Genomic DNA, 25,811 nt, shown 5'->3' with positions numbered 1-25,811 from the left:
GTTGTTTGCTTTTAGGATTTGATATTATAACCTTTTAATGACCTCACAGTAGTGATTATAAATCGCTGACCAAAAGAACTAAACGTTTTGGAAACCCTTATGGTTAAAACCTAGTCAAGAACAACAAAATAGCATTAATTTATCAATTTGTCAAGGTCAAAAGATAATATTTTCCAGAGAGAAACATGAAAAAAGTGCATTTGAATTTCGTATTAGAAAAAAAGCTTGGAAAATGTTTCTGTTTCAAAATATCTCAGTGTTTTATTTTAAAATGAAAATATGATTCCTCCTCCAACAACAGAGAAATTAATCCTCCCCCGTCTCCCCCCCCCCCCAACCCCTAAACAAACAAGAAGCCCATGGGTCTCCTGAACAACAGTTCTTGTATCTCTTCCGAAATTTTTAGATATAAAACGCTTTCAAAATATAATATTTACATTCCACGCGCGTTTCTCAATTTGTATGCACACAGCATTTATGAGACCACATCTTTAAAAAAAAAAATAATGGCCCAATTCCTAAGTAAACCCTAAACAATCCTCATATATACAAAGATTTAACAATTTGTGAAAACAAAATTTCCAGTTTTCGCAATGGCGCCTGTTCTGACGTTTTTCTGGCATGTAAAATATCAAAAATCGTTAAAAAGGCCAGGAAATGCCATATATATTTCGTATTAAATGAAGACATGAATTACCCTCTTTATACTTTGAATGAAGTTGTCACTCCGAGGATTTATAAATACCAAATAAAGATTTAAACAGGGTTCAACGGAAATCAAACCGTCACTCGTCTTTCAGAGGATTTATAAATAATAAAAAAGAAGATTTAAACATGCATGGTCCAGCAGAAAGCAAACCATCTAACCAGAAAGTTTTTTTTTAAATCTAAAAGCGGAATTTTCCACAGTCTCTAAAGACATATATAAGTATATATATATATATATATATATATATATATATATATATATATATATATATATATATATATATATATATATGTCTTTAGACACAGTGGAAAAACTTACTGGGGATCTACAAATTACCAGTTCAAGGTTGAGCATTCAGCCAATGAATTTTTGCAACGGTTCAATTCAAACTTATATATGCAAAGCATGGTTAGAGAAACTTGTCGTAAGTCAGTCTGCTTCTTGGCTGCAAACATCCGGTAGAAAGGACTGTAGGAGACTGTCTATAGTAGAATATTCCATCTAACCAAATTAGTGAGTGGTTGTCCTTTTTTAATTCATAATTTCTTAAAAATATTTTTATGCATTTCATTTACTTTGTATATGATGGTATATTTTAGGACACTTATTTTATTTTAAAGATACAGGAAAAATTGACGAGAAGTTATACATTTATTGCAATATACTGAGGGATATATCAAGATTTATTCTCTCCAGGGAAAATCATGTTTCCCGAACGTCCATGTAATAAATTGTTCATTATACTGGCACGGGTTTGAACCTATCAGAACGCTTTATTTAAAGAATTATTTAAATGAGGTATAAACATATCTCGTTCATACGACTTATCATCTCTTGTAAACGACATAAAATCATAACATTATGAAATAAAGTTTTATCATTGTTTTGGGGCTTTTCGCTGGTACACTCAAGGTTTACGGTATAACAGTTCGTGCTTGTGTTTTAAAAGAAATTTTAAAAAGAAGTCGTTGCAGTCATTATCAACCAGTAATGATTTTTTTTCATTTTCAATGATTTAATTCTGGTTATTACGCGCTTTATATTGGCTAAAAATTATTTCAAACCGTATAGGCCTACAGAATTTTGCCTACGTCATAGTAAGACCAACGTCAAATACCTATCACTCTGCTTAACTCAAATTAATCTACCACAATACATTGAGTATTATTCTATAAAACCTAAAAAGTGTACATCCATCATTCTATTTACATATTAAAGTACTTTGCGTGTTATAATCGTTTAGCATTTTTTTTATTTTCAAAAAAGCGTAGGTTAAAACTCTAGTCACTTCGTCAGTGATCGGAGAGTCATATGACGCTCAGTTAGTGAAGAGTGTTCTACAAAAAAATCATACTTTAACATGAATAGATATGTTTTATTTTGGAAAAATTGAATCACAAATGTACATGTACCGGGCTCAAGAGGCATTAATCTTTTATGCAACTATTCATTAGTCATTGGAGCCTTATCAAAGGCCCTAGTATAGCCATATGAATTTTTTTGGTATAAATTCATCCCACACACAAATCGGTGATCGCGATTTTATATTCTGTCATACTGTTATATTATTTTTCATTCAAGGAAACACAGGTAAAGTCTACCTCTGCCCCTTCAGAAGGCCCCACAATTGTCCAGTATAATTGAATAATGATAATTGTGCAGTAGGCGTTCCGAGAATCAGCCAGAATATTCTAACAGTGTCTCGGAACAGACCTTCACCACAGTTAAAGCATCTTCGCTAGCCAAGGGTTTTCGGTCCACTTTGCTCCCCATAAACCCTTGGTGGATTTCATTACGAAAACTCGGTGATGTGGTGGCGCTATCTAGCGAGCAACTTGAGTTGCGCCCCTTGCATATTTACATTTTAATCGAATTAAACAACAGGTTATGTACACACTACGGCATTAATACAACTTGAAAACATGTTGACTACCGAATATCGGAACATAATTAACGATGCTATTAAATACGAATTATTTAAGTTATTAATTTAAGTTATTAATTATTAAGTTATAACCTAGGGAAAGCACGGAATGTTTTATTCATAGTGTTTTGTAAGGACCTGTACCGGGAGTGAAAAAGTCGCCGATTTATATGAAAGCTTTCATGCCATAAAATCAGGTATCGTTGTCGTGAATATTGCGGACCAAAGAAATTAAATAAAACAGAGCTCACTGAACCTTTAAAAGCAATAACCATAAGCAGGAACGTATATACTAACGGGATAGGCAACTTCTACATTCGCCATGTTTACTTCCCGTGCTATCACGCGAGCCTTGACAAGTTTGTAGGACTATGGTCAATCCCAGTAAAATATATAGGTTTTTAAAGCGATATGGTTAGACCATCGTTGGGGAGGCACTGTACTCGAGAACTTGAGTCTCAACTTGTTAAAAGCACCGAATGTTTAACCAAAGATCACACATGTGTTTTCTTTTAAAGTTTATATTTACAAGCACTGCGATTGGATCAGCTACTCGCAGCTGCAGCCAATCATAAAACGGAGCTTGTCACCGAGTTTTCGTAATGAAATCCGCCAAGGGTTTAAAGGGAGCAAAGTGGACCGAAAACCCTTGGCTAGCGAAGATGCAGTTTAAGGGACTTCGACACTTTTTAGCTCACCGAGACGAAGTCAGGGGGAGCTTATGCTATATCCTCGGCGTCGGCGTCCGGACCTGGTTAAAGTTTTTGTTGCAGGTCCTGTATCTAAGCTATTACTTGTCCTATCTTCACCAAACTTGCATGGATGATGCATCTGGACCTACTTATGGACTTGAAAGACTTGGATGCTGAATCTGAGTCCTAAATTTCAGATGCTGGAGGAGGTTAAGGTTGTTGGACCAGGTTAAAGTTTTTGTTGCAGGTGCCCTTTGATAGCAATATCTAAGTTACTGCAGGTCCGTATTTCACCAAACTTGTATGGATGGTGTGTCTTATGATACTGATGCACCAGACAGGCTTGAGTGCTGAATCTGAGCTGTAAATTTCAGATGCTGGAGGAGGTTAAGGTTGTTGGACCAGGTTAAAGTTTTTGTTGCAGGTGCCCTTTGATAGCAATATCTAAGTTACTGCAGGTCCGTATTTCACCAAACTTGTATGGATGGTGTGTCTTATGATACTGATGCACCAGACAGGCTTGAGTGCTGAATCTGAGCTGTAAGTTTCGGATGCTGGAGGAGGTTAAGGTTTTTGGAGCAGGTTAAAGTTTTTGTTGCAGGTGCCCTTTGATAGCAATATCTAAGTTACTGCAGGTCCGTATTTCACCAAACTTGTATGGATGGTGTGTCTTATGATACTGATGCACCAGACAGGCTTGAGTGCTGAATCTGAGCTGTAAGTTTCGGATGCTGGAGGAGGTTAAGGTTTTTGGAGCAGGTTAAAGTTTTTGTTGCAGGTGCCCTTTGATAGCAATATCTAAGTTACTGCAGGTCCGTACTTCACCAAACTTGCATGGATGGTGCGTCTTATGATACTGATGCACCAGGCAGGCTTGAGTGCTGAATCTGAGCTGTAGGTTTCGGATGCTGGAGGAGGTTAAGGTTTTTGGAGCTGGTTAAAGTTTTTGTTGCAGGTGCCCTTTGATAGCAATATCTAAGTTACTGCAGGTCCGTACTTCACCAAACTTGCATGGATGGTGTGTCTTATGATACTGATGCACCAGACAGGCTTGAGTGCTGAATCTGAGCTATAGGTTTCGGATGCTGGAGGAGGTTAAGGTTTTTAGAGCTGGTTAAAGTTTTTGTTGCAGGTGCCCTCTGATGATTATATCTTAGTTATTACTTGTCCTAACTTCACCAGACTTCCATGGATGGTGCATCTTATGATACTGGTGCACCTGACAGGTTTGAATGCTGAGTCTGAGCCATAGGTTTCAGATGCTGGATATGGTTAAGTTTTTTGGAACAGGTCACATGTTTAATAGATAATAGTACTTTTTCAAACTTGCATAGTTGATTAAACTGTAGTATGAATGAATCACAGAGGAAGCTTCAGATGCAGAGCTTGATCTCCATTATCAAGGATGCTAAAAAATATATCTTAGTTATTACAGGTCCTAACTTCACCAAACTTGAATGGACGGTGTGTCTTATGATACAGATACACCTGACAGGCATGGATGTTGAATCTGAGCCATAGGTTGCGGATGCTGGAGCAGGTTAAGGTTTTGATTGCTAGTGCCCTCTGATGATAATATCTTAGTTATTACTGGTCTGAACTTCACCAAACTTGCATGGAAATGCGTCTTATGTATACTGATGCACCTGACAGGCTTGAATGCTGAATCTGAGCCATAGGTTTCGGATGCTGGATGAGGTTTATTTTTTTTGGAACAGGTCACATGTTTTATAGATGATAGCTTGCATAGTTGATTTAACTATATTATAAATGAAACGCAGAGGTTGCTTCCGATGCAGAGCCTGATCTCCATTATCAAGGATGCTAAAGAAATCTCCTACCTTACTCAAACCTGCTCTATAGATAGATGTGTTTGTTGATAAATGATATAACATGATTCCTATGATATAGTATTGTATGGTATGAAACAATATTGTTAAATATGATACAATACAATTCATATGTAATATTATAAAAAGTTATATGATGCGATATGATATTGTATAATTTTTTTTTTTATATTTTATGTTATAATATTGTATCATGATATCGATATGTATAGTATTGTATATTATGATACAATATTTAATCACAATATTTAATCACATGATACTATTACATCAGATATTGCAAAATATAATATTGTATCCTTTGATACTATATTGTATATTCTATTATATTGTATCATACGATTTTGTTTAATATGATATTAGTTTCTGTAATATAGAATTATATCACATGAAATTGTATAATATGATACTGTTATATTATATAATATCGTATCATACGATATTGTATAATATGATATTGGTTTATAATATGATTTATTATCACATGAAATTGTATTGTATGATATTGTAAAATATATTATTGTATCATATGATACAATATGTTTAATATAATATTGTATTATATAATATTTTACTTTATCACATAATATTGTATCATTTGATTTGATACAATGTTGTATCAAATAATATTGTATCATATGATACAATATCATATTATGTATCAAAAATGATACAGTATCATGCATTATCATACTATATTATACAATATAATATCATATGTTTCAATGTTATGATGTATTATGTAATATGATATTGTAATATAATACTTTATTTTTTTAAATATTATGATATTGTATTATTTGATCAAATACAATAATATATAACACAATACAATGTCATATCATACGTTACAATATCATATCTCATCATTGTTTATTATGGTATTTTATTGTATTATATGATATATGTTGTAAACATAATGGGATGCAATATTTAATTTTATATTATTGTATTGATTAACATATAAACATATGATTATCATACAATATTTTAACAGATGATATACGATATTGTGTCAAAACAGAATCCATGAATATCCAAGATCATAAAGTATGATTTTCATTTAATATGATAAAGGTGGTCTCATAAAGGTGAAGTCTCATAAGGGTGATGTCTCGTCTCGGTGAGCTTTGTAATCTGTGATTACCTATGTTAATGTATACAGTGGTTTACTGGTGCATTTTAAATGATTAACCAAAATTTTGAATGTTAAAGTCAAGTAACAAGGGAGATAAAGAGGTAAGTATTGGTTGTTACGTAAACAAAGATCGAGTCTTATAGTTACATGTATTTAAAAATAATGTAATGTAGAGAATTACCATTTTTTAGACAAAATGACAAGTAAAATACATAAATACTATTATCAACAAAAGAAAGATACATTTGATTGAAACTTACACTAATACAAAACATATGTAAAAATGACTATATTCGAGCTTTGTTTAGGAAACAAAGAATTATAAACTCTGTATCTTGCTTATAACTTGATATTTAACTGTTAAATTTTGACATACATGTAGCACTTAAAACTTCTATATTTATCAGTTTAAACATAGAAAATGGAAAAATAAAATTTGAAAATTTTAAGTCAAATCGTGTCCAAGTCCTTATATTATACGACACCGGAGAAAACCGACGTGACCAAGCGGGAGACTTCCAAACCCATTCACATAGAACCACTGTCGATCACGGGGATCGAACTCGGGTCGCGGTGAGAAGCGAGTGCACTTTAAACATTTTATTTCTACATATCTACATGTACATTTTTATTCATTAAACGAACTCTTTAAACGTATTAAAGAGAAAAGACCAAGTGTAAGGAATGTTTTGTGGTTAAGAATTAATATGAATGATTGTAAATGAAACGCCAATTAGTATCCCCTTTCTCGAGGCTAAATAAGATATTTTGGTGAAGCGTTTATTAATTAATCAAATTCATTGAATACCGATAATTGTATGCGATGAATGTGCAACGATTAATATATGTAACGCTATCGAGTATACAAAATAGTTTACAAAATTCTGTTTTAGCATAATTACACGTTCCTTTTATTTCCCCCACTTTTTAAATAATAATAAATTGTAACAATCAACTTCATTTATAAATAAAGGAATACGTATTGATATTCATTAATTCCCTCAATCATATTTCCTCTAATTAGAAGATATTGGGGGAGGTAACTCGCGTTAAAAACAAGAACAGTTTTTTTTCACCTGAGACTGATTTCACAGCACCGCGACGCTGTGGACAAAGTGAGAAGCTGTACCCCGAGGATGCATGGTTTTACCTGAGTTACCTGTGCTAAACCGCGATCAGTTTTACACCACGAGGACCGGCGGTAAATACGAAAGCCGCATTGGCCGTAGTGTATAATGCTATTGAGTATAGAATTCACACGCTTTCTGAATTTTCTTTGTCTCTCCCAATGCATTCTCATTGTAGCAAGAAATATCAACTATTGTACTTTAATTTAATCAAAGTGAGGCTGTATCAAACATTTTGGAATCACATATGACCCATTAAACATCTATTTTACAGATGTTTGGTTTTCAACCATGTTTCTTTACATTGTATATAGTTGAATGTTTTAGTATCAAAATTAGGTGATATATATTAACGCGAACAACCTTTAATGCTTATTTTGTCCTTTAAATATCAGATTTGCATATAAAGGGGAATGTGGGGCCATTTTGTACATTTGAAAATAAAAATGAAAATGTTTCTTTGATTAGCTTACTGCTGTCAACATTGAATAAAACTGTTGTCCAAAGATTAAAAAAGCAATACATATGGGATTCTACATGTTGATTTGTATGCAAACTACACATACAAGAGTAAAACAATGCCTTTATTAATCACTTAGAACTGCGCACCTACGGACTTCAAGTTCAAATTCAAGATTTAAAAACCTGAAAAAAAATTGAAAAAAGGTAATTGACGTCTGCTCTACAACCATCTAATTTGTTGAGAAAATGTCAATTTGAAAACTTGCTTAATTAAGTCGTAACTTTGTCTCAAAAGAGGGTATCCTATTCTTAAATCGGGTCTCAAACAATATCAATTTGCTCTAGATATTTTTGACTGTGTCTATGAAGGTACTTTGAAGTTAAAATTTTAAAATGTATATATTTTTGACCCACACCTTAGTTCTAAAAAGAATTAATCTTTAGTTATTTATACTTATAGAACTAAAAAACACCCTTTTGGAACTGGTATAGAGATGTTTGTCACATTCAACACTGATTGTTTTGATTTGACATATATTTCTTTTTATTAATGAAAATAGAATGTCATTGTTCCTCCATAAACACAAGGGCTCTAAGTATTGACTTGAATTTTCTTGCTCTTAAAGCTGCTTGGTCCGATTTTATATCAAATTTTATGCACGCTTTTAAACAATGGCTATGCTTAGTATATGTATAATGATAGACATTGTAGTAGTTTTACCCATCAATTATGCCAAATTTCAAAGAAGAAAAATACGTACAAAATTTGCAAACAAAACAAACGACATTAAAAGGTACTGCGTTATTTCGCCTCATGTTAAATTTCACCCCTGACGACGAGACGGGTATGGTTGTATTACGACTTTGACATCGCTTTAAATAAAGGTCGAAATGATCAGACAAATTACAAATAACATGTGTACGTTTTGTTCGCTAATATTTCCAAAGTCTGCTTTCTTTACAATCGATGCATAGCATGCGGGTTGAATAACCCCAATCATTCGGGGGACGAAACCAAGCGGTTTCCTTTTCTAAATATTCCCGTGATGCATTTTGGTTTGTTTTTTCGTTTGCCCAAAGAGAAACTATTTTTGATTACTTTGAATATTTCTAACTTGGAAAGGAGACTGATTCTGCTGGTGTAAATAGGAGAAAGTCCATAACTTTCTAAGATAAATGATTTGTATGGAAAAAATGTTGATACTGTAATTACCAAAAATTCGGACCAAGCAGCTTTAAATAGATCCCATACCGACTGATAAAAATAGGGCGCCCTATTCGAGACGAAGTTACTGCATTATTGTGCAAGGTTCAACGTTTTTCACAACAAATGGTTGTCGGGTGGACACCATCAAACCCCTCTCTTGTTTTTTGAGATCTTTAAATCTTCAAAATAAGTGTACAGCTGCGCAGTTCTACAAATGTTCTAAGTGTTTAAAAGACGTTGTTCTGTTCTTGTATGCGTAATTTGCATACAAAACAAAATGAAGAACCTCATGTTTATTGCTTTTGCATTTTTGACAACATTTTTGGCCAGATTTAGACAGAGACGAGCCAATCAAAGAAATTTTTACATTTTTATTTTTAAATGTACATGATGGCCGTACATCCCCGACATTTAACTCTGACAGAACGAAAAAAAAATTCACTGATGAAAATGAAAAACCATCTATTGTGTGTTATAGATCTTTACTTGTATTGTTAGATTTCACTTTCAGAAAAGTAGGTCAATGACCTACTTTTTGAGTAAATGGCCATTGAATATTTATTGAAAAATCAAGAAAAATCCTATAAAATTTTACGCTATGATTGAGATTTTCTTAATTATAAAAATATTACCAATAATAAAACACTTTGAAAAAAAATACAGTTTATGAATGGTAGTGGCACTAAATAAGTACAAAGCATTAAGATTTAAGAAATAATTAAAAAAAATAATCAGTTTCTCCTCAATCAGTTTTTAAATCTCTACCCATTTTTTATCCAATTTTTCGAAAAATTGAATGATAATAATACAAAAACATTTATGGTATTGAACTTCTTATAATGACCATATCCTGTTGGCATGAAATTACTATGAGGTCAATGAACAAAATTTGAGATATGGTGTCTTTTATCGTTTTTAAGCAGTTTTCAATATTTTTGCAATCCGTGCCATAAGATTATTTTAAAGAAGAGGTAACACCAACGGAAGATATGCAAAATTACATAGGCTAAAATATAAAATCCTAACTTTTAATATTAGAGTACTGCCCAAAACTTTTTAGCAGGAAACAAAATCTGCAAAATGTAGTCCGAATTTCCTCTGTTTTAGTCTAATTCCATAATAAAGTAAAATTATTGAATGTTTTGTCAAAAGTAATTCATTTCATAAATACTTTTTGTGTTTAGAACAAATTTTACTCATTATAAGGAACTTAATAACAATCCGAATTTTGTACATTTGAGGATAAGAATATAAACATTTCTTAAACTGCCTTGATTCTGTCCGAAACTGGCCCAAAATACTGTAAAAGCAATAACTATGAAGTCCTACATGTCATTTTTTTTTAAAGTACGTATACAAGAACAGGACAACACCTTTTTATTCACTCAGAACATCTGTCGAACTGCACAGCTACAGACTTATTTTGAAGAATTAAAAATATAAAAAAAATATGAAGGGGGTCCATTGGTGTCCTCTCTACAACCATTTGTTGAGAAAAAGTTTGAATCTTATTGAAGCTCATTTAAATTGTAACTTACCTTACTTTGAGACAACGTTACAACTTAAATAAGCAAGATTCAATTTTTTTCTCAACAAATGGTTGTAGAAAGGACATCAATGAACCCCCTTCTTTTTTTTCATTTTTAAAAAGACTGCTTCATTAATCTTATCTGTGTTGTAAATGGAATATATGTTACATGAATTAGAACACTTTATCACATATGCTACAGAGTGGAAAACGAAATTGAATTAAACATATTATTAACCAAAGTACTGAAAGTACTGAGAGACGGGGTCTTGAAAGTTTGAATTTGTAACTGTCCACGTTATCCTCGAATATGAATCTGTGTTAAAATTCGGCCCTTTGCAATTGCCTGATACTTTGTCAAAGTTTTACTGAATCCCGGCCGGGACTGTCCTTCATAATTTATGAAAATTGACACAACGGTATTTTAGTTGAAATAAGACCCCAAGGAAATTAAAAAAAAACCTACAACTAACCGGGAAAATTAAAACAACTATATCACGGTAGATAATTTAAATCATAAGATTTATTTAATTTTGTGATCGAAGGGAAAATCCACAAGTCGGAGGGTATCCAATACTCTCAAACTGCATGCTGAATCACCGAACAAAGTTAACATTTGTATAACGATAACAAACACAGGCACCTGACGTTAGAAATATTTCTTTTTAAAATTAGATTATTCCAAGTACTATAAAAATACCTAGGTTCGTCACGGTCGCCATTTTAATTTTTAGACCGATTTCTCTGACACGATTTATCTAGATCTTGCAGCGACTCATGCAAAATTAATAGAAAAAAATAAATCCATTCACCACTTACTACTTTTTTGTGTAAACTCGTGCTTCATCTACACGAATTACGATGCAACCGTTCCTTTCATTAAACATAGGTAATCACAGATTACGAAGCTCACCGAGACAAGACATCACCCTTATGAGACATCACCTTTATGAGACCACCTTTATCATATTAAATGAAAATCATACTTTATGATTTTGAATATTCATGGATTCTGTTTTGACACAATATCGTATATCATCTGTTAAAAATTTTGTATTATAATCATATGTTCATATGTTAATCAATACAATAATATAAAATTAAATATTGCATCCTATCATATCTACAACATATATCATATAATACAATAAAATACCATTATAAACAATGATGAGATATAATATTGTAACGTATGATATGACATTGTATTGTGCTATATATTATTGTATTTGATCACATAATACAATATCATAATATATAAAACAATATAGTATTATATTACAATATCATATTACATCATAACATTGAAACATATGATATCATATTGTATAATATAGTATGATATTGTATGATACTGTATCATTTTTGATACATAATATGATATTGTATCATATGATACAATATTATGTGATAAAGTAAAATATTATATAACACAATATTATATTATACATATATTGTATCATATGATACAATAATATATTTTACAATATTATACAATACAATTTTATGTGATGTGATAATATATCACATTATAAACTAATATCATATTATACAATATCGTATGATACGATATTATATAATATTACAGTACCATATACAATTTCATGTCATATAATTCTATGTTACAGAAACCGATATCATATTATACAATATCGTATGATACAATATTATAGAATATACAATATTGTATCATAGGATACAATATTATATTTTGCAATATCTTATGTAATAGTATCATGTGATAAAATAATAAATTAATAATACAATATAATATTATACAATATTGTATCATAATATACAATACTATACATAACGATATCATGATACAATATCAAAACATAAAATATCAAAAAAATTGATACAATATCATATCGTATCATATAACTTTTTATAATATTACATATGATATTATATTGTATCATATTAAACAATTTTGTTTCATACCATACAATACTTTATCAATGGAATCATGTTGTTTCATTTATCAACAAACACATCTATCTATCGAGCAGGTTTGAGTGAGGAGATTTCTTAAGCATCCTTGATAATGGAGATCAGGCTCTGCATCTGAAGCAACCTCTGCGTTTCATTTATAATATAGTTAAATCAACTTTGCAAGCTATCATCTATAAAAATGTGACCTGTTCCAAAAAAACTAAACCTCATCCAGCATCCGAAAACCTATGGCTCAGATTCAGCATTCAAGCCTGTCAGGTGCATCAGTATACATAAGACGCATCTCCATGCAAGTTTGGTGAAGTTCAGACCAGTAATAAATAAGATATCATCATCAGAGGGCACTAGCAATTCAAAACCTTAACCTGCTCCTGCATCCGCAACCTTTGGATCAGATTCAACATCCATGCCTGTCAGGTGCATTTGCATCATAAGACACACCATCCATTCAAGTTTGGTGAAGTTAGGACCTGTAATAACTAAGATATATATTTTAGCATCCTTGATAATGGAGATCAAGCTCTGCATCTGAAGCTTCCTCTGTGATTCATTCATATTACAGTTTAATCAACTATGCAAGTTTGAAATAGTACTATTATCTATTAAACATGTGACCTGTTCCAAAAAAACTTAACCATATCCAGCATCTGAAACCTATGGCTCAGACTCAGCATTCAAGCCTGTCAGGTGCATCAGTATCATAAGACGCACCATCCATGGAACTCTGGTGAAGTTAGGACAAGTAATAACTAAGATATAATCATCAGAGGGCACCTGTTTCAAAAACTTTAACCAGCTCTAAAAACCTTAACCTCCTTCAGCATCTGTAGCCTTTAGCTCAGATTCAGCACCCAAGCCTGTCTGGTGCATCAGTATCATAAGACGCACCATCCATGCAAGTTTGGTGAAGTACTGACCTGCAGTAACTTAGATATTGCTATCAAAAGGCACCTGCAACAAAAACTTTAACTGCTCCAAAAACCTTAACCTCCTCCAGCATCCGAAACCTATAGCTCAGATTCAGCACTCAAGCCTGTTTGGTGCATCAGTATCATAAGACACACCATCCATGCAAGTTTGGTGAAGTACTGACCTGCAGTAACTTAGATATTGCTATCAAAGGGCACCTGCAACAAAACCTTTAACCTGCTCCAAAAACATTAACCTCCTCCAGCATCCGAAACCTATAGCTCAGATTCAGGACTCAAGTCTGTCAGGTGCATCAGTATCATAAGACACACCATCCATGCAAGTTTGGTAAAGTACGGACCTGTAGTAACTTAGATATTGCTATCAAAAGGCACCTGCAACAAAAACTTTAACCTGCTCCAAAAACATTAACCTCCTCCAGCATCCGAAAACTATAGCTCAGATTCAGCGCTCAAGCCTGTTTGGTGCATCAGTATCATAAGACACACCATCCATGCAAGTTTGGTGAAGTACGGACCTGCAGTAACTTAGATATTGCTATCAAAGGGCACCTGCAACAAAAACTTTAACCTGCTCCAAAAACCTTAACCTCCTCTAGCATCCGAAAACTATAGCTCAGATTCAGCACTCAAGCCTGTTTGGTGCATCAGTATCATAAGACACACCATCCATGCAAGTTTGGTGAAGTACTGACCTGCAGTAACTTAGATATTGCTATCAAAAGGCACCTGCAACAAAAACTTTAACCTGCTCCAAAAACATTAACCTCCTCCAGCATCCGAAAACTATAGCTCAGATTCAGCACTCAAGCCTGTTTGGTGCATCAGTATCATAAGACACACCATCCATGCAAGTTTGGTGAAGTACTGACCTGCAGTAACTTAGATATTGCTATCAAAGGGCACCTGCAACAAAAACTTTAACCTGCTCCAAAAACATTAACCTCCTCTAGCATCCGAAACCTATAGCTCAGATTCAGCACTCAAGCCTGTTTGGTGCATCAGTATCATAAGACACACCATCCATGCAAGTTTGGTGAAGTACTGACCTGCAGTAACTTAGATATTGCTATCAAAGGGCACCTGCAACAAAAACTTTAACCTGCTCCAAAAACATTAACCTCCTCCAGCATCCGAAACCTATAGCTCAGATTTTGCACTGAAGTCTGTCAGGTGCATCAGTATCATAAGACACACCATCCATGCAAGTTTGGTAAAGTACGGACCTGTAGTAACTTAGATATTGCTATCAAAAGGCACCTGCAACAAAAACTTTAACCTGCCTCAAAAACCTTAACCTCCTCCAGCATCCGAAACCTATAGCTCAGATTCAGCACTCAAGCCTGTTTGGTGCATCAGTATCATAAGACACACCATCCATGCAAGTTTGGTGAAGTACGGACCTGCAGTAACTTAGATATTGCTATCAAAGGGCACCTGCAACAAAAACTTTAACCTGCTCCAAAAACCTTAACCTCCTCCAGCATCTGAAATTTAGGACTCAGATTCAGCATCCAAGTCTTTCAAGTCCATAAGTAGGTCTATATGCATCATCCATGCAAGTTTGGTGAAGATAGGACAAGTAATAGCTTAGATACAGGACCTGCAACAAAAACTTTAACCAGGTCCGGACGCCGACGCCGACGCCGACGCCGAGGGTATAGCATAAGCTCCCCCTGACTTCGTCTCGGTGAGCTAAAAATCATACTCCGAAATCATTCAAATCGATAAAACTAGAAAATGGAGACCGGAAGTGAATCAATCACGTCGAATGATAAAGACATTAACTGATAAATGTACAGAGGTAAGTCAATTAAAGGACTGGTTAAAAAGATAGAATGTCTAGATCAGTCACTTAGTGCTAACGAAGGAGAGAAGATGTCATGCCTTAGAAACATATTCACACGGCGGTAATATGTTTTAGTGACAATCGATCAAGCAATGTTATTGTATGATGATTGTTAATTGTTAATTTTAGCTATTAATTCAGAATTATTTGATTTTAAAATTTCTAATGTATGCAAAGTTGACTCTTTTAACAGAAAAATTAACAAATGTTGTAGGACATTGTCATTTCAGGGATATGTGTCCTTTCAATACACTCTCGTCTATTAAGCGCAAATTTTCATGCGTGTCTTGGAAAAAATGAACTTAATTTCGAAAGCGATTTAATTTGATTTTTTTTCGAAGAGCCACAACAAAGGATTTGTAATTCAGATTTAAACTATGAGTTTTCATCTTCTTAACATTGAGATAAGTACCATTATTATTTACATGTATTACCATACGGTAAATTTAAAATTTAAAACATAACAGCAATGCATTATATCTGAATTCATATGTCTAATATTGGTGTGAGATATTTACCGATTGGAGAAAGATCAACTGAGTTTCTGATGATGGACATTAAAAAATTGATGAAGAATTTTTTTTTTTTAAATCATGAATGTAACTGAATTTGTCCGTTATAAAGTATAAGAAAAAAAGTGTAAACTTATGTCTTATAGCATTAAAAAATACATAATTATATATTCCAACTAAGCCGAACAACATGAACATTAACATTTAACTTGGTTCTTCAAACGACAAGATTGTATATATTGTTTGATGTATTGGTAGCCCAAAATGTATAATCTATATAGATTTATACAATGCATCGTTCAATATTTAAATTCAGTTTAATTAAGTAAAGAGTCAATGAACGAGAAGGCGAATTCAGACTTGATTTTTTTTTCAATTTATATGTACAAAATTCCTTTAAAGGTGAGTAGCAGTCATACCGCAAGTAGACTGGAAGCCAATAAAACACCTATTTGTTAGAAATATGTAATTCCTGATATGCAAGACATATGTGTATAACCCGTCCAGATTTTAACTTCGGCTCGCCCATGAAGTTCGGTAGTATTCAGGGGATATATTGATAAAATAAAATTCATAACTTTAAAAAAATTCCACATTGCGTTTAAGAACTTAACTTTCGATTCAACCTTAAACCTCTTCTATTAATTAATGAGCTCGTCCACCAACTAAATCGTCAACGGCGTTGTGCATTCAGTTACGTAACTCATTCCACAAATCGCTACAACTATTGGATCCGAGCAAGAATATTTTGATCAATAAAACTATTTGTGTATTTTCTTTATAGAATTTGATTTATACACAGAGGAGTTAAAAATATTTAATGCGTGTTTTTATAATATATATTTACTGAAATGCATGAAATCTTTCTGCACTATTTTCTTACGCGTAGACTCAATTCATGTGTTCTGTGCGTGCCTTCCTGTTTGAGTCTTCGGCTGACAGTAAGCTAATAGACGGGGTCACGTGACCCCGTCTAAAAATGATTAGAAACATATGCTGCTTTTGCCGTGTTCCAATTTGTAGCATATTTAATACAGTGTTGCGTTGCAACATGTGAGGTATAAGGTTTTTCATCGCTTTTTTATGAATGCTCCGAAGAAAAAAACTGAAATATCATATTGAATTAACAGCATATCCCAATTAAAAACCTGGATGAGCACAATCTTGAATCATCTCTCTCCTACTACATGTATCCATTATATTGATTTTTGACGAAGAATGTCATCTCAAGGAGGCTGGATGATCAAAAAATTATTAACGTTTTGATCTGCCTTAAACTTTTAAATATAATATTTTTGGCCATAAAGTATCATTCAGTAAAGAAAGAATCCAAATCTTTTAGCTATAAAGTTTGACATATCATATATCCTTTCTACAGAGTCAGAATCATTGGGTGGATTGTTCAAGGCATGGTCGGTTTGTTGCGGTAACTGTTGCAATAATAACCACAAACTAATTAGAATTAAATGTTAGATCCGATCGCTCACTCAAAATTTGATTATTTTGCAGTTGTTATGGCAAACGCTTACCTCCAACCAACCAACTTATAGTGTCGTTTTCTAATTTTGATTAGATTGCATGGTGACCGAGGCTAAATATGAAATTAGCAAACCGTCCCATCTCATGAGCCCTAATGTAAAAATTTGCCCACTAATATAAGCTATCAAAGATATAAAACAGACTTTACCATAATTATAATAAATTTTCAATTCATAGATGTAAATAGAGGGAAAAACCAATACTTTAAAAATGTTATCATACAAAACAGTTAAACTTTGCGGAAATCGGCTCTGTATGCTTTTGAATATAAACCAAAATTTTTGATACGCGAAGTTTACGATTATATCCAACCATCAATAATGAAGCTAGGATACGATATTTTAAATCTAAGTTCCTTTAGACTTGTATTCTAAAAGCCATTAAAACATTCTAATCTTGGCAATTCAAGTAACTTCTGATTTGTAGATAAATACATTATATATCAAATTTTGATATGTTAAAAACTTTAAAGAATTTAATTCAAAAACATGATTTAAAACGTTAAAATAAGTCAGAAATTTAATGAATTTGAATTTAGTTTCAATATTCCAAACCTTTTTGAAATTTTCAAAAACTATAATGAATATTAATTTAGTTTCAATATTCCAAAAAATCTAAATGTGTCAAAAACTAATATGTAAACATATTCAACTGCATTATAAATAAAACTGAAAAATGTCAAAAACTCTAATGAAATCTAAATCAGATTCAGTACTCAAATGCAACTATCAGTTAACGGTCGTGATAAATACCAGCAGTAATGTTCAACTGATCTTACGACCCAAGAGCTTTAATAGGATACAGAAATGAATAGTATTGCAATATTTCTGTGTAAGTATTGTACATGATCCGGTTTTCATGACTTGGGTCATTCGGTCAGACAACGCATATAAAACCACATACTTCAAAGAAATTAAAAGAGAATCATACATTATATGAAATCTTCTCTGTGTCATTCATAATTGTATTCATCCAGGGTAAGTTTATGGTAAGTAATGTGCCTTGAAAGAATCTCTCTCTCTCTCTCTCTCTCTCTCTATATATATATATATATTATATATGAATATATATATATATATATATATATATATATATATATATATATATATATATATATATAGAGAGAGAGAGAGAGAGAGAGAGAGAGAGAGAGAGAGAACTTAAGATGTTGATTATTCCATCGAAATTGCATTTTTCGCACTTTATTCCCCTGCTCATATATTTAACAATTATTCCTTTTAAAGGAATGATCGGCATGTTATAACGTTGGTAAGCTCTGTTACTTTAATACGAAAGCATTACACTACATGCACCAGACAAAATATAGCACGGTTGTTTAATTTCCAAAATTGCAAGGCATGAACAAGCTTTACTTTTAGTTGGCGAATGATACCTCCGATAAATATTCTTATGCATATGTGAAGAATAAGGTGATTTGAATCATTATGCATGTAACTGTATAATTGTTTTGTTTTTCAAGGCAAACGGATAAGAGCAAAGATTTTAGTAGTCTTCATGTAATTAAAGATTTCAATGAAGTTGTCATTGCATAGTAAATAAAGTAGTGCAAGGCGCAAAGCATGGGCAAATAGTAAAATTTGTCGGATGCCTCACATGGGCACGACTGTGATCGACCGAAGTCGATCACAAAAATGTTAAATGACGATTTGCTTTAAATACTTTAGAAGGCTATAAACTATAATTAAAAAAAATAGTTACTTCCCAAGCCCATGCAATATGAAGTCAGTGTCGAAATTGAGTATGCAGAGAAATATTCGCCCCAATTTTATTTAATATGCTCTATCCGCACTCGTTATTTAAGAGCGAATATGAAACTGAACGAATTCAAAACAAACAGATAAATGTAAAAAGAAGAGGGATGATTTTTTTCTGAAAGTACATATGTAGCTTTGACTGACAAATTCAAGACCTAGCGAAGCCGTATGCAAGTCAGGAAGGGCAAAAATCCATGAGTCAAAAATAACCCTCTATGCAGTAGTTTACGGGTAGAAGAATTCAGAAGAATAGAATTATGGATGATTTTTACAAAATTATGTTTCATTATACAAGTAAATAATTGAAATAAGAATAAGACTTGGTGGAAAGATCTTTAATCTTATTTACTTTTCAACAAAGCTATTTTTAAAGCTTAGTTTGTTCCTTAGTAATTGATCTGTTCTTTTTAAAGAATTATATATTATCTACTTAAAAATAGAGTCATTCGTTTTCTATTGTAAGGAATAATTAATATAAATGTAAAATGATATTTAACATGTACAATTAAAAAGCCATCTTTATAAATAAGGCTATTTATATAGGATTTCTCATGATTTGTTACCACAAGTTAAATCTCAATCTTTTTAAACTTCAATCTTTCTGTAAACATTTTAATTGTAAGCCGCACAACACATTCACTTAAAAACGTCAACAACTTTACGCATGGAAAAAAGTTCCTTGAAGATTAAAAAACAAACATTTTGTTTTCTGGTATATCTTTATCAATTTATGAAAAAAAAATTGAAGCAGCATTAAATGCTGCACATTATAACTCTACGCTTTTCATCTGATTTATTTTGTTACTAATGATGTTTAATTATGACGTCACGTGGCGTAAGACACAGTGGAAATATCAAAAATTTATCTCATGAGTGATATCCACCGCATATTGAAATAAACATAGTGAGATAAATGGATGCTGCTTTTCCCGTTTATGAATAAAAATAACATTCATCATATCGTTTTTAGACTATTAAAAATGAGCAACGTCACCAACTACAACGAGGTTTCCAAGTCCTACGACTCCGGAAGAAAGGCCGCGGATGCCCACGTGATCAAAAGTTTGATGGAGAACTTTACCGGAAAAGAAGTCCGGGTAAGTTTCTTTTTTAAGTAATCGATTATACAGTCTTCAATGTTGTATTCCTCTCTAATAACGGGAACGGTTTTGTACTCTCCTATAAAGAAATATATACTGTAAACCAACTGTTATTGGCGACTACTTCATTTAACGATTCACTGGAGATTAACTGGTTTGCGGCAAATAATTTTGCTACGTACGACAAAGAATTCGCAAAAGTTCACTTGGTTAAAATTACAGTACAAATATAAGACATCACATTAGCTACATCTTGATATACTTCAGTGGTACTTTTTGCTACCTTGTGTTTCTCTCGACAGGATATGGATCTCGTTGATATTGGCTGTGGTACAGGAAATTACTCGGAATACTTCATGCAGTTTGAGCCACGCAGCTTGACTTTATTTGACGCCAGTGAGGGTATGCTGAATAAAGCCAAAGGAAAGGTGACAACGTCGGCATCATCTAAAACAAAGCTTTCCTTCCATCAAGTCGTCTTACCAGATATGCCTTTCCAAGACAACTCTTTTGATGCTGGCATGATCAACCTGGTGCGTGCTATTGATAAATCGTGCATCTAAACTCAGTTTTTTTATCCAATATCTTATTTCAGTGTTTCTCTGCCTCTAAAATAAGATGTTCTCGTAGATAAATGATAGGATGTTAACAACAGTTTGATTTTAAATGATGCTTTTGTAAAGGCCTGCATATATTTCTAGGTTTTGCATCACTTAGAGGTAAATCCCGACGGAAAATCATTTCCCAACGTATCGAAAACGCTGAAAGAAGCCTACCGAGTTCTGAAACCCGGCGGTGTACTCACCATTATTACGGAAACACCGGAAACCATCGACGGAACATGGTTTGGACAACTCGTACCTCAAACCTGCAAGAGGTGGCACAAACGATTCCCAAGCCATACACAGATGACAACAATGTTTAAAGAAGCTGGATTTTCTCTGAAATCAGCTTTGAAGTCGTTGATGCCATCGTATCTTCCAGGATATGGACATCTTGACGGACCGCTGCATGAATCTTGGAGAAATAATAACTCCTTTTGGGGTCTCTGCACGGAATCTGAAATCCAGGATATGATTGATCATATAAAGCAAATGAAAAACGAAGGACAATTTCAAACCTTTTTTGAGAAACATGATCAAGTTTACAAGGTTGGAGCATGCGAAATTTTTGCAGCTAAAAAAGAGACATTTTAGGATCATAGTTTAATGTAATGATTCATGACAAAATTTTTATAACGGTTTGTTGAATGTTATATTTTTCCTCTGGCTATGAATCAATATCTATTATTTGTGCATAGTTTTACGGAGCATTTAAATAAAGTGTATGTTCAAAGTGTATAATGCTTTTCTTCATATTTCATGTGTTAATAATGAGGTCAGCAAACACTGCAGATAATAACATACCTTGGCAACTAATATAATAGGAAATGAAAGAGCTTAACCCACAGTTTAACCCAAACTTTATTGGACCTACAGGGGCGTAGCTTCCATTGTGGCAATGAGGCAACTGCCTCACTAGAATTTGTTTGACCATCAATGGGATATTCCCTCCAACATAGTAGAAATTCTTTCTTTTGTAATTTGCATGTCATATTCCACATTTAACTCACCATGCCAGTTGGTTCAGTCCCTTGCGAGAGATCTTTCTGCGCAATGAGACGCTTGAAACATTGGGGAAGGTCAACAATGACCGAGGACCGTCTGGTTGGCCTTGCCTTACTTTTTGTTCACAGGCAGCAAATGGTCTCAGTTGACAATATTCTCACAAAATTTGCAAACTCCAAAAAAAAAAAAAAAAAAAATGCCGGATCGGCCCATCAAATTTTGAAGTAAAACAACGATTAAATTTTTCTTTTAATAAAAATGTTCATTCATCTAAAATATGTTAGAAGTTTTATTTTACTATATACTGTCGTGTACACAGGAAAAATGTCCACATGTGTAAAATATGTGTATAATTTTACACATGTTTTGCACATATAATGCATGTGTACAACACATGTTTTAAAATTTATATGTTGTACACATATATTATACACGTGTGTAACATATACATTTTACATATGTTTAACACATATGTAAAATAATATATGTTCAATACATGTTTAAAAGAACACATTCACGAAAAAAAAATGTTTAATTTATTATTCATTTTCATGACTTTCACCTATATTTATGCATTTATTAGTAAATACTTGTAAAAATAAAATTTATTTAACAAACCTTTGCCGACTGACTTACAGAAAAATTTATTTGTTAACCAATTCCGGAGTTATATCTCGATTGGCTTTAATTTTGTCGTTTGCAATCATACGTCATTTTTTACGTCACGGAAGCAGAAGATGTTGAATCATTTGCAGATATTCGATTTGAGGCTAAAGGTAAGTTTTATCAATCATTCTTATTCATTTATTTGTATTGTAAAAATATATGAATATTGCTGGTAGCAACCTAGTCATCTTATAACGCGAAAAGTAGCTCAGAGCTTGTGTTTCCCAGGAAAATTCGGGTTGAAAACAAGAAACCTGTATTGGAAACGATTGATGCTGATCCAATCTACTTAGGTGAACTTGATGAAAGTTTTAAGATGAAATGTAAAGGCAAATACGGTTATTTAATGTATATATACACATAAAGGTATATACTACATCTGCTATATGTAAACGGTAGGTCTGTCGGTAAACGTTTTCCACAAAGCTTAAATTAAGCAGTTGTAGCTGGCAAAAAGCACATTTATAGACAGAACAATGCTTAAAAATTAAGCCAACATTAAATATATGTTTATCAAATGCATTTTTATTTAGATCAGACACATTTCAATCTTGAAAAGTGAAAGTAGAATAAACTAGAGTAAAGCTCGTTGCAAAGTAACGAGTAGGTATTCCATAAAACTTAAAGCAGCAAGTCGAAAGTTTTATATAATTTTGTTGTTGTTGTTGATATATCAAAACTGAAAATTAAATTGATTGTTTAAAATGTTACTTATTATGCAACAAGTTGCTAAAATGTCCAGTTGGTTACTTGATATATATTAAGTGAGTTCTTATTGTATGCTAATTTAAACACACTTTATTTTCAGACAGGTCACCTAAACTATCCCAGTGAATAGCAGGGATATGTCTCTCTAAACTGTTTATGCAGTTGTAAGTATTATAAGTAAAATTCAGATTTTTATCTTCAAAACTATTGCTTGACTTTCTTTTGAAAGTATTCATGATTTAAATTTTGTAAAAGAAAATCAATGCAATTTTCATATTAATTCTAAATGTCATGTTTTAAGTGGGTTTTTTTTTAAATTATTAAACATGCATTAATATACCTGCAATGTACTAAGATATGCAACTTATTGTATAAATACAACTATTGTGTGGAATTTCTTTTTTTGTAGAAAATGGCTACCAATATTTGGTCGGTCAGGAAGTCCTAAGACATAAGTAATGAATTTTTCAAGATCCAGACATTCTTCTTGAGTTCATAGAGAGTTCTACACTGCAGCTGGTATAAAAGTGACAAATCATGGTAATTAAATCTAAATACGTAGAGTTCTGACTGCATTGTTAATATGAAGAATTTCTGTATATTGTAACGTAATTTTTAAGTGTTGAAAATCTAACTTTAACGAATATTTCCGGTTTATTTGAAACAAATATTTTCATATGTCTGTTTTCCTCCTCAAATTTCAATATTTATTTTATGCCGATTTAAAAACCTCTGATGATTGTATTAAGTTGGTATTACCGTTTTAGAAAGAACCCAGTCCACACATGAGTTGCTAAGGTCAGTGCATTGATAAGAAGGAAGTTGAAGTTAGATCGACATAGAGATGGCTAGTTTTTTTAGGTTAGTTTGCCAGTTCTTTTGCAAAAATATGTGTAGTATCAGAATTCTGTTTAAGCTGCTTGGTATCCTCTGATGACAGCATGAAAATTGTTTGTTTTATTATTTCTTATTTCAGACTTCATAAAATTGCTGTTGGTTTTTAACAATCAACAGCACTTCTAACAATTATCCCTGGATGGCCTGTGCAATTATTTGTACAGGCAATTCACTCCACCAGGAAAGAGTCCTGTGGACATAAGGAGGAAAAAGATGACGGTAGCACTTGTAAGTCTGATTTTGTAATATCATGTGTATGATATACTAATATAAGAATAAAAATCAACAATACTAGGCATCTTAAAAGTGTCGGATCTAATGTATGGATACTATTGGCTAATGAATCAAATGATTGATCTTAACATGCAACCAGTCCCTTCTTTTGAACATAATTATGTACAAATAAAGTGCATCATGTACATGTGTATAAATATATAGAACTATTTATTGAATGATACTTTATCAAAGAATTTCGCTTATTTTTTCTTCATTTTTTTCAGAGGGCATTCTTAACAATGAAAAAGTTTACCGAATGTTAGAAGTTCTGGCCAGAGTTTAAAGGTGAGAATTATAATTATATTATATACATGATTGTATATAGTAATAACTACTTGTATGTAAGTTCTAATAGAGAAATACATGTATTTAAATTAAAATGAAAATTTGATTCTCTAATGACAATTTAATTTATATCTTCATTCTATGAAATATACCATGACAAAATATTAACTTGTGATTTTTTTTCTGTCACCAAAGTTCTATGCATCAATAAAAGAGACAATAGACCGAACATCTAAGGGACTTCTGCGGGAAAAAGAAGAAAGAAGAATCAAGGGTTACCAAGAGGTAAGTTAAAAGATTTGTTGTGATTTCACTTTTACAATATTAATACATATTCGGACCTAGATTACCAGGTACTTTTCTAATATATTTCTGTATGAATTCTAGTATTGAATCTATATAATGTAATATCATTGGATAGTGTAACGAGTGCACAATGTAAACTGTAAAACAGATCGAGACATGAAAAAAAAATAACTAGTGGTTTTAAATATGAAATAAAATCAATACATAATTATGTATGTGTAATTTTTCTTTTTATTCACAGGAACAAGGAAGAGAGAAATGAATTGTAAGATGGCAATGAAGAATAAACTCCTGAGAACAAATTAATGAAGTTTTTGTTATTATTTTTTTTATATGCCTGGTATACATCTGCAATAGTATACTGATGATCTATACATTGATATCAAGGAATAGTTTGCAATATGAAGCACACTGTACGTAATATATTTTAAATGAAAGCTTAAGTAAAGATGTACCTTTATTATTGAAAATTGCTAACAAAAATTATATATAAATTTCATATATAAAATGCAACACATATATTACACATGTAGAATATGTGTTTTACACATATAAAATATGCTCTGTTTAATTTCACACATGTTTAACACATATTAAACACATGTTAAACATGTGTGAAATTAAACACTTTATATATGTGTGCTCTTTTTATGTGTTTTACACATGTAAAATATATATGTAAAATATATGTTTAACACATGTTGCACACATGTGGACATTTTTCCTGTGTACACATTTTTGAATTATAAAGAATTCAAAAATTGAGTAT

At 32.4% G+C, this 25,811-nt stretch overlaps 1 protein-coding gene and 1 long non-coding RNA gene across 4 annotated transcripts; both read left to right on the top strand.

Annotated features, from left to right (window-relative positions):
• The first annotated feature begins 1,111 nt into the window (after positions 1–1,111).
• On the top strand, positions 1,112–21,629 carry LOC105344578 (demethylmenaquinone methyltransferase-like). Of its 2 annotated transcripts, none has more exons than XM_066069974.1 (4): positions 1,112–1,222; positions 20,168–20,294; positions 20,600–20,830; positions 20,999–21,629. In XM_066069974.1, the coding sequence occupies exons 2-4, from the start codon at positions 20,178–20,180 to the stop codon at positions 21,491–21,493; spliced, it is 843 nt and encodes a 280-aa protein (XP_065926046.1). In that variant the 5' UTR covers positions 1,112–1,222; positions 20,168–20,177; the 3' UTR covers positions 21,494–21,629. The 2 variants fall into 2 exon arrangements, with proteins under 2 accessions (XP_065926046.1, XP_065926047.1); XM_066069975.1 differs by lacking the exon at positions 1,112–1,222 and adding an exon at positions 18,297–18,410.
• An 890-nt stretch (positions 21,630–22,519) lies between these two features.
• On the top strand, positions 22,520–25,775 carry LOC105323582 (uncharacterized). 2 transcript variants are annotated; one of them, XR_010708895.1, is made up of 8 exons: positions 22,520–22,680; positions 23,379–23,442; positions 23,688–23,818; positions 24,046–24,076; positions 24,255–24,403; positions 24,676–24,736; positions 24,932–25,021; positions 25,284–25,775. It is a non-coding gene; the product is annotated as an uncharacterized lncRNA (long non-coding RNA). The 2 variants fall into 2 exon arrangements; XR_010708894.1 differs by having other exon boundaries at positions 22,521–22,680; positions 24,046–24,139.
• The last annotated feature ends 36 nt before the right edge of the window (positions 25,776–25,811 follow it).

The sequence above is a fragment of the Magallana gigas genome, chromosome 8, assembly GCF_963853765.1.
Source record: "Magallana gigas chromosome 8, xbMagGiga1.1, whole genome shotgun sequence".
Classification (NCBI taxonomy): domain Eukaryota; kingdom Metazoa; phylum Mollusca; class Bivalvia; order Ostreida; family Ostreidae; genus Magallana; species Magallana gigas.
This window is presented reverse-complemented; position numbering and strand designations above follow the sequence as displayed.